Genomic DNA, 15,308 nt, shown 5'->3' on the forward strand with positions numbered 1-15,308 from the left:
AATGATGTAATCCTTCCAGACTTGCACGATGTTTTCTCCACCGGGATTCTCTTCCATAGCTTTGACAATCCTTTCTAAAGAGCACCGTGTATAATGGGACTTAAAGGTCCTCATGCCCCCCAATCTAGAGGCTAAATTTGAGACGTTGTGTTTGGGGGTAAGTAGACCACTAAGACACCTCTGGTGTTGAATTCATGGAGTTCTAGGTGGCGGGGGCATTTTTTCCAAAATCAAAAGAACTGTAAAAGGCAGCCCTTTACTGGCAGGGTACTTTCTGATTTCAGGGACAAAGCATCGCTAGAACCAATCCAGGAAAAGGGTTCTTGTTGTCCAGGGCTTCTTGTTGTGCAACCAAAAGACTGGCAGCTGGTGTTTATCTTTCCCCCTGAGGCTTGGGGGTTAGCAGCTTTATAGATAAGAGCAGTGCGGCTCAAAAACTGGACCGTTGCATGAGCACAAAACAGAACAGTTAGCTTATCCCTTAAATTCTGCTGCTTGCTTCTCTTCCCTACTAATAAGTGTGCTGTATGCTATTTTTCTCCCCAGAATAGGGCACTTTTGTCTGTTTCTACAACCTGTTCAGGCAGATATCCTTTCTCCACAATTATTTTCTTAATTGCATCTGGGAACTATTCTGCTGCCTCTCCATTGGCAGAAGCTGCTGCTCCTGTTGTCTTGGCATTTTTTAAGCCAAACTGTTCTAAAATTATCAAACCATCTTTTGCTGGCCTTAAATTCTCCAGCTTTAGATCTGTCACCTTCTTTTTGCTTTAAGTTTCATATAATGACTTTGCTTTTTCTCAAATCTTATTAGAGTCCACAGGTATGCCTTTCATCTAGCAATCCTGCACCCACATAAAAGCTGTATTTTCAGTACAAGGTACTGACGAAAAGGTATTTCACAAAAAATGTGCAAGATTTTGTTACCTGCTGGCATAGCTGCAGTGATGGCTTCATGAATTTCCTTTTCTTTTTTTTTTACAATGGTCATTATGCTGGATACATTTATCTTGAAATGGCAGGCATCCACAACTGCAGACCACAATATAAAGTACATATGAAGCAATTCCACTTTCTCTTGTCATGTCATGACTTCTCCTGCTTGGGAGTCCTCCCAGCACCACTAGTGGTACTGCAAATGGGTCCCATGGTGTTATTCAAGGTTTATGGTATTACACTAAACACTGTGAAAAATATGTGAGAACCACGAGATACCACAGTTAACTGGGGAGATGAAATGCTCACACAGAGATGATTAACGTCACGTGGCATTGGAAGCAGATACTGGCAACGCTTGGGCTCACTGCGAAAGCAACAGGAGGTAGCTGCGAAAGTATTACTATAGTGTAGTAAGTATACAGTTAATTGTATGCACTTCGGAATTAATACTGCGTCTTTACATTTGTTTGCCTTTCTCTTGACCACGAATGGCACCATGTATTGTGTTTCTGTAAGTTTTGATAGATTTTAACTTTTTTTGATAGATTTTTGTATGTTTTATGGTAGTAAATGATAAAATAGCTATATATACTGTATACATGCATGACATACCTAGCTTGTTCTTATTTGTTTTGATAGTTCTACACTACATGGTTTACCTGCAAATTTTGTCAAATTGTCACAAATCGCCAAAAAAATTTTCCATTTTTATTGAAAAAAATCCACTTATGACTTCTAGTCAAGATGGCGCAGGAGGTAAATGCTGTGCTTACCTCTTCCCGTGACATCAAAATTACAACTAAGTTATAGAACAACCATCCCTGAGAACTCCCTGTAGACTGACTGAACAGAAGTTCTATAACTAAAGATACAGAGAAGACCTCATGTTGACACTGGTAGGAGGGGTGTAGTTGCAGAACTGGCATTTCCCCACCCACGTGTTGCAGTTAAGCATTAGGCAGGATATCTCAGTCAAGGGGTCCCAGCCCCACACTTGCATTCCCAGATGGTAGCACCAGTGCCAGGAAGAGGAGTCCCCATAATATCTGACTGTGAAAACCAAAGGGGATGGAATCTGAGTGAGATGGACGGCTGCTGGAGTCCCAGGTGTTTCTCTTGAGGGGCCCTGCCCAAACTCACTCACAAAGCCACTCACTCTCGTCTCCAGTGCAGGAGCAGTAGCTCGAAAAGTACCAGAGACATATGGTGAGGGACTGAATCGATGGACTACAGGGTGAGAGCTGGAGTGACAGAGGACAGGGCAGCTCTCTATGGGGACCGAAGCACTGGCAGTCACCATTGTTCCTCTGTTGAATCTTTCCCCCACCCAGCCAGCAGACAAATGGGCACTAATTCTGATCTCTCCATTAACCTGGCTGACCAGTTTGCCCAGTCCTGGTGATTCCCTGATACCCCACGAGACCCAACTCACACACCCGGCCTGAGCCACTCCCAGGGGCTTTTCCACACAAGTGGCTGGCCTCTGATGGCACTGTGGGCTTTCCAAAAATCTCTAAAAGGTCTACAAATCCCCCAAAAGCAGCAGCTGGCCCCAGCATGTCTTGCACTTTTTGCTAAATAGTCCCAAGCTGGATATAAGTGGTAACCAGTCTCAATTTGTAACTCCCATCATGTGGCCAAAAGCCTAGTATAAGCCACAGCCAGTGATGGCTAGGGATGTAGCTTCACGTAAGTGGCCACAAACCCAATACAACTGGTGGCTCTCCTCAGGTCACAGTATGGTGCCTACCAAATGGTCCCAAGCCCAGCACTAGTTGCAGCTGGCCTTGGTTCACAGTGTAGCTAATCGCAAGTGTCAGCAAGCTCAGCATAGGTGGCAACCAACCAAAGATCAATTGTAGCTCCCACCAGGCAGCCACAAGCCTGCAGCTGACTTTGCACTGGAGGCCCTCCCAAGAGGCTCCAGAACCGACACACCTGGTGGCCAGCTTCAAACCACACTAGAGTACCACCTAACCAGCTCTATAAGCGACACACCTAAAGGGTGGATTTTGCTGACACCAGAGCCATACTAAAGAGATAAAGGGAGCAACCCAACATGAGGATATAACTCTCACAAACATCTACACACCCAACTGAGGAACACCTAAATATATAAAGCAAATATTGATGGACATAAATAGAGAGATCAAATGGATTTGATATTTTAGGACATTTCAACCCAAAGCAGCAGAATACACATTTGTTTTAAGAATACATAGACTATTTCTCAGGATAGACCATGTGATGGGCCACATAAAAAGTCTCAATTAATGTAGGAAGCTTAAAATCATACCAAGCATCTTCTCCAATCACAATTGTATGAAACTATAAATCAATTACGAGAACTGAAAAACACACAAACACGTGAAGGCTAAATAACATGCCATTAAACAATGAATAGGTTAACAGTGAGATCAAGGAAGAAATCAAAAGACACACGGAGACAAATGAAAACAAAAGTACAATGACTCAAAATATATAAGACATAATCAAAGGAGTTCTAAGAAGGAATTTATACTAATACAGGCCTACCTCTAGAAACAAGAAAAATCTTAATCTAACCTTACACCTAAAGGGACTAGAAAGAGAAGAATAACCGAAGCCCAAAGTGAGTAAAAGGAAAGAAATAATAAAGATCAGAGTGAAAATAAACAAAATATAGCCTAAAAAATACAGAATGGTCAATAAAAGCAAGAGCTGTTTCTTTGAAAAGATAAACACAATTGATAAACCTTTAGCAAGACTCATCAAAGTAAAATAGAAGAGGACCAAAATAAATAAAATCATAAATAGAAGTGACAACTGACACCACAGAAATACAAAAGGTTATAAGGAAATACTACAATTTTATATGCAAACAAATTATAAAACCTGGAAGAAATGGATAAATTCCTAAAAACCTACAATCTTTTAAGGTTGAAGCAGGAAGAAACAACAAACCTAAGCAGACTAGTTACTAACAAAATCAAGTCACTAATTGAAAAACTCCCAACGAACCAAAACCCTGGACTTGATGGCTTCACAGATGAATTTTACTAAACATTCAAAGAAGAATTAATTCATATCCTTCTCAAACTATTCAAAAAAACTGAAAAGGAGAGAAGGCTCCCAAACTCACTTTATGAAGCCAGAAAAGACACTACAAAAAAAAAAAAAAAAAAATAGGAGAGAAAAGAAAAAGGAGAGAAAAGAAAAAGAAGAAAAGTATAAGCTTATCTTTCTAAAGAACATAGATGCAAAAATCCTCAACAAAATCTTAGCAAATTGAATTCAATAAAACATTAAAAAGATTGCACACCATGATCAAGTGGGATTTATTCCCAAGACGCAAGGCTGGATCAATAGCCTCAAATCTTAATGTGGTACATCACATAAACAAAATGAAGAATAAAAATCATGTGATCATACAAGTAGATGCAGAAAAGTCATTTGACAAAATCCAACATCTGTTTATGATTAAAAACTTTCAGCTAAGTGCGGATAGACGGAACATACCTCAACATAATAAAGGCCATATAAAACTCATGGCTAATAATCATACCCCACAATGAAAAGCTGAAAACTTTTTATTTAAGATCAGGAACAAGACAATAATGTTCACTTTCGTCACTTTTATTTAACATTGTATTGGAAGTCCTAGCCACAGCAACCAGATAAGAAAAAGAAATGAAAGGCATCCAAATTGGAAAGGAATAAGTAAAACTGTCATTATTTGCAGATGACATGATACCATATATAGAGAACCATAAAGAACCCACCAAAACATTATTAGAATGAATCAGTGAATTTAGTAGAGTAGCAGGATAGAAATATACAGAAATCAGTTCCGTTTTTTATACACCAATAACAAACTATCAGAAAGAGAAATTAAACTAATCCCATATACAATTCTTTCAAAAAGAGTAAAATGCCTAGGAATAAATTTAACCAAGGAGGTAGAAAAACCTGTACTCAGAAATCTATAAGACATTAAAGAAAGAAATTGAAGGAGATACAAATAACAGGAAGGATATATTGTGCTCGTGGATCAGAGGAATTAACATTGTTAAAGTCGTCATACTACCAAAAGCAAGATATTCAATTCAATCCCTATCAAAATACCAATGACATTTTTCACAGAACTAGAACAAATAATCCTAAATTTATATGGAACTGCAAAAGGCCCTGAATGTCCAGAGCAATATTAAGAAAGAACAAAGTTGGAGATAGCATGTACCTGATATCGAACTATACTACAAGGCTATAGTAATCTAAACAGCATGGTAGTGGCATAAAAACAGACACACAGATCAATGGAACAGAATAGAGAGCCCAGAAATAAACCCACGCCTATATGGTCAATCAATCTATGACAAAGTGAGCAAGGATATACAATAGGGTAAAGACAGTCTCTTCAATAAATGGTGTTGGGAAAACTGAAGAGATACATGCAAAAAAATGAAACTGGATTGCTTTCCTATATACAAGAATAAACTCAAAATCAAAATAGATTAAATAGAAGAAAACATAGGCAGTAAACACTGACATAATCTTAGCAATATTTTTTTTTTTTTGGATATGTCTCCTCAGGCAATGGAAACAAAAGAAAAAATAAATGAGACTACATCAAACTAAATTTTTTGCACAGCAAAGGAAACCATCAACAAAATGAAAAGACAATCTACAGAATGGGAGAAGATATTTGCCAATGATACATCCAATAAGGGGTAAATATCCAAAGTATGTAAGGAACTCACACAACACTAAAAAATAAACAATATGATTAAAAAACAGGCAGAGGACCTGAATAGACATTTCTCCAAAGAGGACATTCCGATGCCAAAAGACATTTGAAAAGATGCTCAGCATCACTAATCATCAGAGAAATGCAAATTAAAACCACAATGTGGTATATTACCTCACACCTGTCAGAATGGCCATCATCAACAAATCAACAAACGTTTCCTAGGATGTGGAGAAAAGGGACCCCCTTGTGCATTATTGGTGGGATTGTAAATTGGTGTAGTCACTATGGAAAACAGTATGGATGTTCCTCAAAAAATTAAAAATAGAACTACCATATGACCCAGCAATCCCACTTCCAGGTATTTATCTGAAACACTAATTTGAAAAGATATATGCACCCCTATATTTGTCCCAGCATTATTAACAATAGCCAAAATATGGAAGGAGCCTAAGTATCCATCGATAGACAAATGGATAAATAAGAGGTGGTACATACTCACTTATACAATGGAATATTAACCATAAGAAAGAATGAAATTTTGCCATTTGCGACAATGTGATGGACCTAGAGGGTATTATGCTAAGTAAATAAGTCAGCTGTAGAAAGACAAATACTATTTGATCTCTCTCACACATGGAATCTAAAAAGCAAAATAAACGCACAAACAAAACAGAAACAAACTCATGTCTATGATGAAGAAATTGATGGTTGCCAGATGTGAGGGGATTGGGGGATAAGTGAAAAAGGTGAAGGGATTAAGAAGTACAAATTGCCAGTTATAATAATAGTCGTGGGGAGGTAAAGTACCGCACAAGGAATACAGTCAATAAGATTGTAGTAACTATGTGTGGTGTCACATACACCGTTATTAGACTTAATGGGGTATTCACTTTGTAAATTATATAAATGTCTAATCACTAGGTTGTACACATGAAACTAACGTAATATTACTTGTCAACTGTAATTGAAAAACTTTTTAAAATTTAAAAAATCCATTAAAGATAATTCATTAACTTGTATATCTTTAAAATTCAAAATTTAAAAATATCTATTCTACTGCATTTTGACTTAATCAAGGTGCCATGAAATCTAATGCTCCCCTTTCAGCTAGCACTCACAGAAGAGCCGGCTCCTTATTCATGTGTATAGCGAGGGTCCTTGATCTTTTTTGCTCTCTGGTACAAACATGCGGTTTATTATCTAATTATTAATGTTGATATGGGAAGGAAAATTCCTAACATTGAAGGGATGTTTGATTTCTTAAATCTATCTTTAGCTAATGCTGAAAATCTCACAACCTACATTATCTCTCCTGGTATAATACATAAAGACCAAGTTTAATATTTCATACTAAATGTGGGACTCAATTTATTACAGAGACGCTTTTAATCTTTGTATGTGGCCTGACACGCTGAGTTTTCTTTAACAGCTGAGTTTCATAGACAAGCACTAGGCATTTCTTCAAAGAACCTGACCAAATGCTGTAATCCATTTCCTTCTGAAATTGCAGTTGCTAAATTATACCCAAAACATTTATGAATGTCGCTTTGCCTTTCCAGCAATTAAGGAGTTCAAAAAAATCCCTTTGTGTTTCATAGCTTTGAAATTATTATATTTATCCTGAACTGGCCCTTCAATTTACTCTATCAAATACTGTGGTGGTTACGTTGAAGAGGGAGGCAATCAATTCTGAACAGGTGTGGAAAAGGATTTCTTTTGATGTAATAAAGCATTCTATTTTAAAGGCGTTTTAGCAGTTTTAACACATCTGCTTGTTGTGAATTCCCATGTAAGCTGGCAGCCAATTCATTTCCTTTTAAAGGGCAGAAAATCTGAATCAACATCAGAGGCCTCCTGGGGGCGTGATGAGGGACAGAGACCTTGCTGACTCCTTCCCTTTGCTTCTCATTGTTTCAGTGTTGATCCTCCTGATTGTCACCATGAGAAGACGGAAAAAAGAGCCCCTCATTTTTGATGAAGAGAGAGATATCAGAGAAAATATCGTCCGATACGATGACGAGGGTGGAGGAGAGGAAGACACGGAAGCTTTTGACATGGCGGCCCTGAGAAACCTCAACGTCATCAGAGACACCAAGACCCGGAGGGACGTGACGCCCGAAATTCAGTTCTTGAGTCGACCGACTTTTAAAAGCATCCCGGATAATGTCATTTTTCGGGAATTTATTTGGGAAAGACTGAAAGAAGCTGACGTGGACCCCTGTGCCCCCCCGTATGACTCCTTGCAGACGTACGCGTTTGAAGGCAATGGCTCCGTGGCTGAATCCCTGAGCTCCTTAGATTCCATCAGCTCAAACTCTGATCAGAATTACGACTACCTAAGTGACTGGGGGCCCCGTTTTAAACGACTCGCAGACATGTATGGAACCGGCCAGGAGAGTTTGTACTCATAGCCTTGGAACGTTCCTTTGGAATGTACTGAAGACCAAGTAAAAGCAAAAAACACTACACGCAGAACCCAAGAACTCCACTTACTAGAGAAAATGGTTGTAAATATATCTCCATTTTTAACTGTTTAGGTTTCTGCCTTGGTGAAGCATATGTTCATTAGATTTATCCAAGGGACCGCACTGACCACAGACTCTGAGCGTTTGAAGGCTTTTTTGATAAAAAGAAATGCTCAGTGGTTTGTGAATAGATAGCAACTCTCAGATACCTGCAAAGGCACCTAACCTCTATGAGAAAGTAGTGCCTGATGTCGTCAGTGAACCAAGGGTGCCCCGTACATACCTTCATGGTACTGCTAGTGAGAAGAATAGAACACAATGTGCCACTGAAAAGTCCTGCAACTTCTTGCATATTAAAACTTGGGACAGATTGAATTTATAGTGATGCTTTTAGCTTGTTAGATTAGAGAATCCAGCAGAATTTTATTGCTGTGAGTTAGGAAGTATATTTTATTTAGCAATATATAAATTCTTAGAAAATCCTCCCCAATCCTCCAATACAAGCCACTAAAATTTGGTTTAAGGCAACATAAACCATTGTTTAGCAAATAAATGTGAAGTATTCCAAATAAAAAGGTAAATCATTCTTAATGTGTGCAATCGTTTTGAGATGCTTGTGTAGGTATGAAAAAAAGTTGCTGTCTATTCGTTGATGTTTTTTATCTCTTCTGATTTGTACAGGAGAATATATGTAAGTTCTTTTTTTTATTTGACACATGGTGTTATATTTATTTTGGAGCTCCAATCTCCATTAAATTCAGGTCTATCTTATTGCCTCATAGTTGTCTAGCTCGTCAGAACATGCTGATTTTTCTCCACTCTGAGCTACACAAAGGAAATGAAACATGGAAATGGAGGAAAAATAGTAGAGTGCTTGAGTCCTGTTGCAATTCATATCTCAGAGAGGAGCACAGCTATAGGGACACAGAAGTCATTTGAGCCATTGGAATATACAAAACATCGGAATAAAATATTTGTATTTTAGAAAGATTTCAGAGAGAATTGAGCTGTTCTTTGATGCAAGATTTATTTTTTCAAGGTCACAAGTTCTATATGCCTCAAAGACTTTTGAGAATTTGTTCTACCCCAACCTCTTTTGCTGTAAACATATTGAGTAAAAGACTGACTTTTAAAAATATATCTTAAACAATATAATGTTATAAATTTCAAAACCCATCTTTAAATTCTGATGCAGCTTTGTTCCTCAAGAATAAACCATGCAATGTATAATTTCTATACTGGTTTAGATGTGCCAAAATGAGGAGAGAAATTTCAAATGATTACATGTGTTTAAGCTTGAGATGTGCTTCTTTAAAAAGAAGAATTTTACAACTAAAGTAATATTTCTACCTATCAGTTTTCTCCCAAAAAATAGTTTAATGTGCATATATACAAGGACAAATGGAATTTTTTTTTCTTTTTTGTTCTTTTATAAAGAATTGTAGGGTTCCTAATCTATAGATGGTGGACACTATAGAAAATTATGTTCTAAAACTGCTTCTTCCTGAAAGACAAATGATATAACTAGAATATCAATATTTTGATGACAGTAGGAGAAACCACGTAGCAGTCTGTGAACTTGCAGTCCACCTTTAGAAATGAAGTATGTGAAAGTGGCCTTCAGATTCATCAAAGTAATTGAATAAATTTGATCATCTGCAAACAGTCCTTTCATTTGAATAAAGTTTTGTAGACACTGTTTCATGACTAAATAGATATGCTTCTTGCAGTATTAATATATATATGAAAAACCAATTTCATAACAGAGATACTGTTCATTACTTTTAGTCACATACATAAGTTTTTCAAATTAAAAACAACAAAACATAGTATACTTATATCCTTTTCAAGAAAGTCACTATGTGGTGTAGGAATTATGTAGGTATTGAGTCAGGAAGGTGCTGAGACAACAGTTTTGTAATAATCCCCTTGTTGTCTGCAAGACAATAAAATACTTTAGAACATTTGGGTTATGATGTCAAAACTGCTGATTGTTGCACATATCACTTAATGGAGGTTTGGATGTATTTTAGAAAAGAAATACCACATTATTCACCTTGCTTTCTCTCCTTTTAAAGAATATATTTTCTTGGCTTTTGTTTGTGTTTTTTGTTTTGTTTTGTTTTGTTTTGTTTTTCGTTTTTTTTCATATTGGTAGTAATATATTGGGAAAAGACTCAAGTTATTAAATAAAGATTTGAAATTCTTGCATATACCCAACTGCCATTTTATATGTGGAAGATTATGTATCAGTGCAGTATTGAACTTAATTCAATGGTATTTTTAAAAAATGCTTGATGTGATTGGAAGAATTTCCGTAACATAGGTGGAATTTATATGAAGTACTCTAGTTGAGCTTAATTGTAATGATGGTGAATTTGTTATTTAGCTTTCTTTTCTTTTCAGAAATCCAATGCTACATATGGCTATCTAGTGTAATAGTTGAGAGATACGCTATGTTTTAAAACCAGAAAGTAGAACTGTTGATCGATTAAAAAGAAAAAAAAAATGTCAAAACAAGTCAAGAGGGTCTCCAAAAACATTTAAATAAATACCTACCATGTTTCCCCAAAAATAAGACCAGGTGTTATACTAAGGTTTTCTCCAAAAGACACATTAGGGCTTATGTTCAGGGGATGTCATCCTGAAAAATCATGCTAGGGCTTATTTTCCAGTTAGGTCTTATTTTCAGGGAAACACAGTACTATCTGGTCACTAAAATTCAGTGGTATACAGAGCCAGCTAGAACCAATTCCCAAGAACCAATGATGCCATCTCTTTCAACTCCACTTCCAGAGATGCCATTTTGTTATATTTAGTTATATATTGAAGTCAGCCATGGTAGTTATATTTAGACCAGTGTGGAAATCAGCAAACACTACTTTTTTTCTTTGGGAGAACCAGTTGTTAAATTTTTACCCAGCCAGAGTCAGTTCTCCTTCCATCACCGTATAGATGATGTATTACAGAATTGTACACTTGAAATCTATGTAACTTTACTAACAATTATCACCCCAATAAACTTAAAAAAAAAATACCAATGCTCCCCTGCTTAAGTTACTTTATAAAAGGAAAACTCATGATTGTAAATACAGTATGAATGAATAGAATATCAAATAATGAAATGAAAGGAATTTATGCTCTTTCTTACAACTAGTTATATACGCATGTGGTGGTGATTTCCTGGTATCAAATCCTTGGAGCTATGAGTAGAAAGGAAAAGGATTGATGCACTTCAATATGGGAAGCAATGGCTTAATAATTTCAAGTCCAGACAATAGTGAAGAAATGCATTTACATATTTTCCATTTGTCAATATGGGGATACCATTGGAAACTCAAGGTACACAAAGTAATGCATGTTTTGAACAATTTCACTTCTTTAAGAAAAATCATTTGCATTTTACTTGTTACTGTCCACGTCACAGAAATACGTCCAAGCCCCTATTTTGAAATGTTATCAATGCATAATTTTAAGCCAGCATAACAAATACGAAGACTAAATCTTACGCAGAAAGTGAACTTGAACAGATCAAGCCTAAATTGCCATTCTGGATTCACAAATTGGTCTCTATGTTGAAACGATATTCCAAGGTCAGATGCAGAGCAAAGGTAGGAGGGAGACAACACGAAAAGATTGGCTAGGGGAAGGCGGTGAGTAGATCAATTACCTAGAGGTAGCCAGGAACAAAGTTTCCTTTTGATATGAATCCTGGTTAGATAACTACAAGATAGACAGGAAGTAATAATGTTTAGGTAATGATAGCTGCCTTTTCGTTCTGCCCTCTGAGAATGTTTTAAATTATTTTAACATCATGCACAATTACATTGGATGATGAATAGGCTTCAGAAATTATTGTCATGTAAATGGTGTAGTTATACAAAGTATGAGTGTTATTTGTGTGATTGCCCACATGTCCAAAGAAACTTACATGCAGATGGTCTTAGCATTCAAATATAAAATCTAAAGGAGCTCAAAAGGAATTAAGATAAATATATTGGAAGAGGCAGAAAACACTAGTTCAAATATTTAAAAATTTTTAAACACTAGTTGCAAATATTGATTTTCAAATTTCCAATTTTTACCTCTGTTGACTCATAAACTCTTCATTACCATAATTGTTTCTGAATCACTATTTAAAGGTTTATTTACAATTGATCTAATTAAAATTGAATAAAAAGCTTCGATTTTTAACTCTTTCTGGTCTGGAGGCAGCTGGAAGCATGTGAAATGTTTGACAATAGGTAAGGAAAATATTTTCTGTTAATCTATGTTCATCTGATATTAAAAATGTAAGTTATTGTTAAATTAATGATAATGTATAGTGTGTGTATATGATAATATATGCAAGTGTGACATGGAAAACTAATACAATGCTTGCTGACAAATCATCATCATAATCAAAAGAGGAAGAAAGGAGTAATAGCATTTACATTTTGAACGTAATTGATATTGTTTCAGAGAAGTGGGATAAGCCCTTAAGAAAAATGGGAGTTATCTGAGGTTGTGATTTGGCAGGCATTGTAAAGTATAATTCCAGGGGTAATTTTTTAGGCAAAAACAAGACAGCCAGCATGTGTGACATTCTGACACTTTTTCATTGATATGCTAACTTGTACTGGCTCAGAGTTTAACTGAAAAGGATGAGAGAAAGAGAGAGGATGAGAGAGGAAGAGAGAGAGAGGAAGAGAGAGAGAGAGAGAGAGAGAGAGATTGGGGTGCATTGGGAAGTATGTCTGCAGCGACCTTTAAAATATTGCCTAGTATTACCTTGTTAATGCCAGTATACTATTATCATTTGGCAGGTGCCTGATAGGCAATAAGACTAGAAAATTTGACACTAACTGAAGGGAACAATATTTTATTTGCTTCCATAATCTAATTTAATTTAAATCAGAAGGATTTTGGTGCTAAAGGGAGAGCACTTAGCTGAACTATCTGGATAATTCCCTCATTTTATTTTTATTGTGTGTGCCCAAACTCATTGTTACACAATGCGGAGTGTGAAGTATTGATTATGGTGTGTCCTGGGCTCTGGCCTTTTGAGTATCAGTGTGGTGTAAGAGTATCGGTAGTCTGTGGTAATACACTCTGGATCAGAGGCCAAGTCCAGCATCTCTTGGCGTGGCCCTGGTTGCCATTATAACTCTCTGAACCTTTAGAGCTTCATGATTAAAATTGAGTTAAGTACCATCCTGTCTGTTTTAGAGACCTGTGAGATGATTAAATGACAATGTTGTGTAAACTGTAAAACACTGTAAAAATATATGACTTTATTAGGGGAAATAATGGAAATTATGTAATAAGGTTGATTATATTTATTGTTATATGGTAAACACAGATCATTTCTGGTTTTGGAAATACACATTAAGGGAAAAAAAAACCCAAACAATAATTATTCTAAATTGGGAAAGAATATTCAAAGAAACAATTGGGGTAATTAATTGAAGTCACTGCCGAAAACCAGCTATTTTATCAGGCTTTTAAAGGTTGGAGTCTAACCCAGACTAATTAAATCATTAATAAGAATTAAGGATATCAGCATGGCCAAGGGATTACAAAGGAAAAACAATTCTTTCCCACTCATGATGACTGAGTGGAAGGTGAAGGCCTTTCGATGATTTTAGCCTCGTTACAAATCACAAATACACTGGAATGGAGAACACAATTAATGAGTACAAGCTAGGTGATCTTGCAGACATCCAGAGGAAATAAAGAAAATGAGGTTCTAGAGAATTTAATAATTTTGTCAGTCCTGAGTGGCGTATGTGTAATTAATAATTCATGCACTTCAAAGAATTAGAGTACATTAATATTGACTTTACATGAAAGCTATCCTGTACTCTTGTTTTGATAATTCAAAAGCACTTCCAATATCTCACAGTAGCTTAACTTAGCCTTTTATAAATGAAGAAGCCATTGGAGATTAAAAACTAATATACACAGGATACTGCTGCTTTGTCAGTGATCGCCTACTCATAAAATGAGATTTAATAAGCCCTTCGACTCAACTTTAGCTATTAGTTATCTGGTTATTTAAAGTTCATGTGAACAAGCATTGCAAACAAATACATTAATAACTATGTAAGCACTGAGAATGTTGAGAAGTACAACATACACTCAAAACGTTAACTCTGACATTATCATTGCATTAATTAATGAGATTATGCTAATGGTTTACATTTTTATAGGCAGGGAAATCATATGATTTACTACCTTAGTGCTTCATGCTTATTTTGTTGTACATATAAACATTACTTTTTTTGGTATGCCAAGATCTGGAATATGTGGCATGTTGAATATGACCAATACTTCAAAAGTAATCAACTTTTTAAAGCAACAGATCAAATAACAATATAACAGATTCGTTTTATCTATAATAATAATTTTAAAGGCAAAAAATGAAAGGGAAAATAACTCTTATCCAAGTTTATACTATATTTTATATTATATTTGGCTTCAAATTGTATATATTAAGTATATATTGAGCTTATATGTATATCAAGCCTACACACACACACACACACACACACACACACACACACAGAGGTTAAATGTTAAAGTGAAGCAATGGCTTTTAACATTTTGTTTTTATTTTTAAACATGATTATAGCTATTGGATCCAACCTCTAAAATTAAATTATGTGGGCATGCTGAAAAAATACTGCACATTTGTAAAGTTGTTATTTGCTATAGATTTCATAATTTCTCAGAATTTAGAGCAATTCATATAAGTCAACCACACAGCATCACTTTTAATGAAACTATTAGTGCATATTCATGAGGCTCTATTATAACTATATAAAAAGAATTGAATCCATTTTTTCCCGCAATGCTTTTACTTATGTTAAGAGTCACTTGAATAAATAGATATAAAAGAGTTTCAAAAATGCTTATTCAATTGACCACAAAGTTGATCCTGAAAATCTAGTTTCATTTAGGTTTGGAAATGAGACATTAGGGAAGAACTTGAAGTCTGAATGTATTCAGAACCTGAAGAGATCATTTTTGTTCAGCTCAAGCACTGCCTTTCAAGCAGATACTCTCTTATAGTATTAAGTATTTGAGATATTTAGGGGCAGACATAGGAAATAAGTACCAATTCAGAACTATGTAAGTGTATACCTGTACACAATGGATATGAATCAAGTCAGAATCCAGGTAGTGATGTAAAA

The 15,308-nt window shown here is 35.9% G+C and overlaps 1 protein-coding gene across 5 annotated transcripts in view; it reads left to right on the forward strand.

Annotated features, from left to right (window-relative positions):
* CDH7 (cadherin 7) overlaps positions 1-14,524 on the forward strand; it is a 127,844-nt gene extending 113,320 nt beyond the window's left edge. For all 5 annotated transcript variants that reach the window (XM_033087710.1, XM_033087709.1, XM_033087712.1 and 2 more), the window contains one exon: positions 7,586-14,524. In XM_033087710.1, coding sequence (XP_032943601.1) covers positions 7,586-8,079 — 494 coding nt within the window. In that variant the 3' untranslated portion in view covers positions 8,080-14,524. The remainder of the gene's footprint in view (positions 1-7,585) is intronic.
* The last annotated feature ends 784 nt before the right edge of the window (positions 14,525-15,308 follow it).

Source organism: Rhinolophus ferrumequinum, chromosome 19 (assembly GCF_004115265.2).
Source record: "Rhinolophus ferrumequinum isolate MPI-CBG mRhiFer1 chromosome 19, mRhiFer1_v1.p, whole genome shotgun sequence".
In the NCBI taxonomy this organism is placed as follows: Eukaryota; Metazoa; Chordata; class Mammalia; order Chiroptera; family Rhinolophidae; genus Rhinolophus; species Rhinolophus ferrumequinum.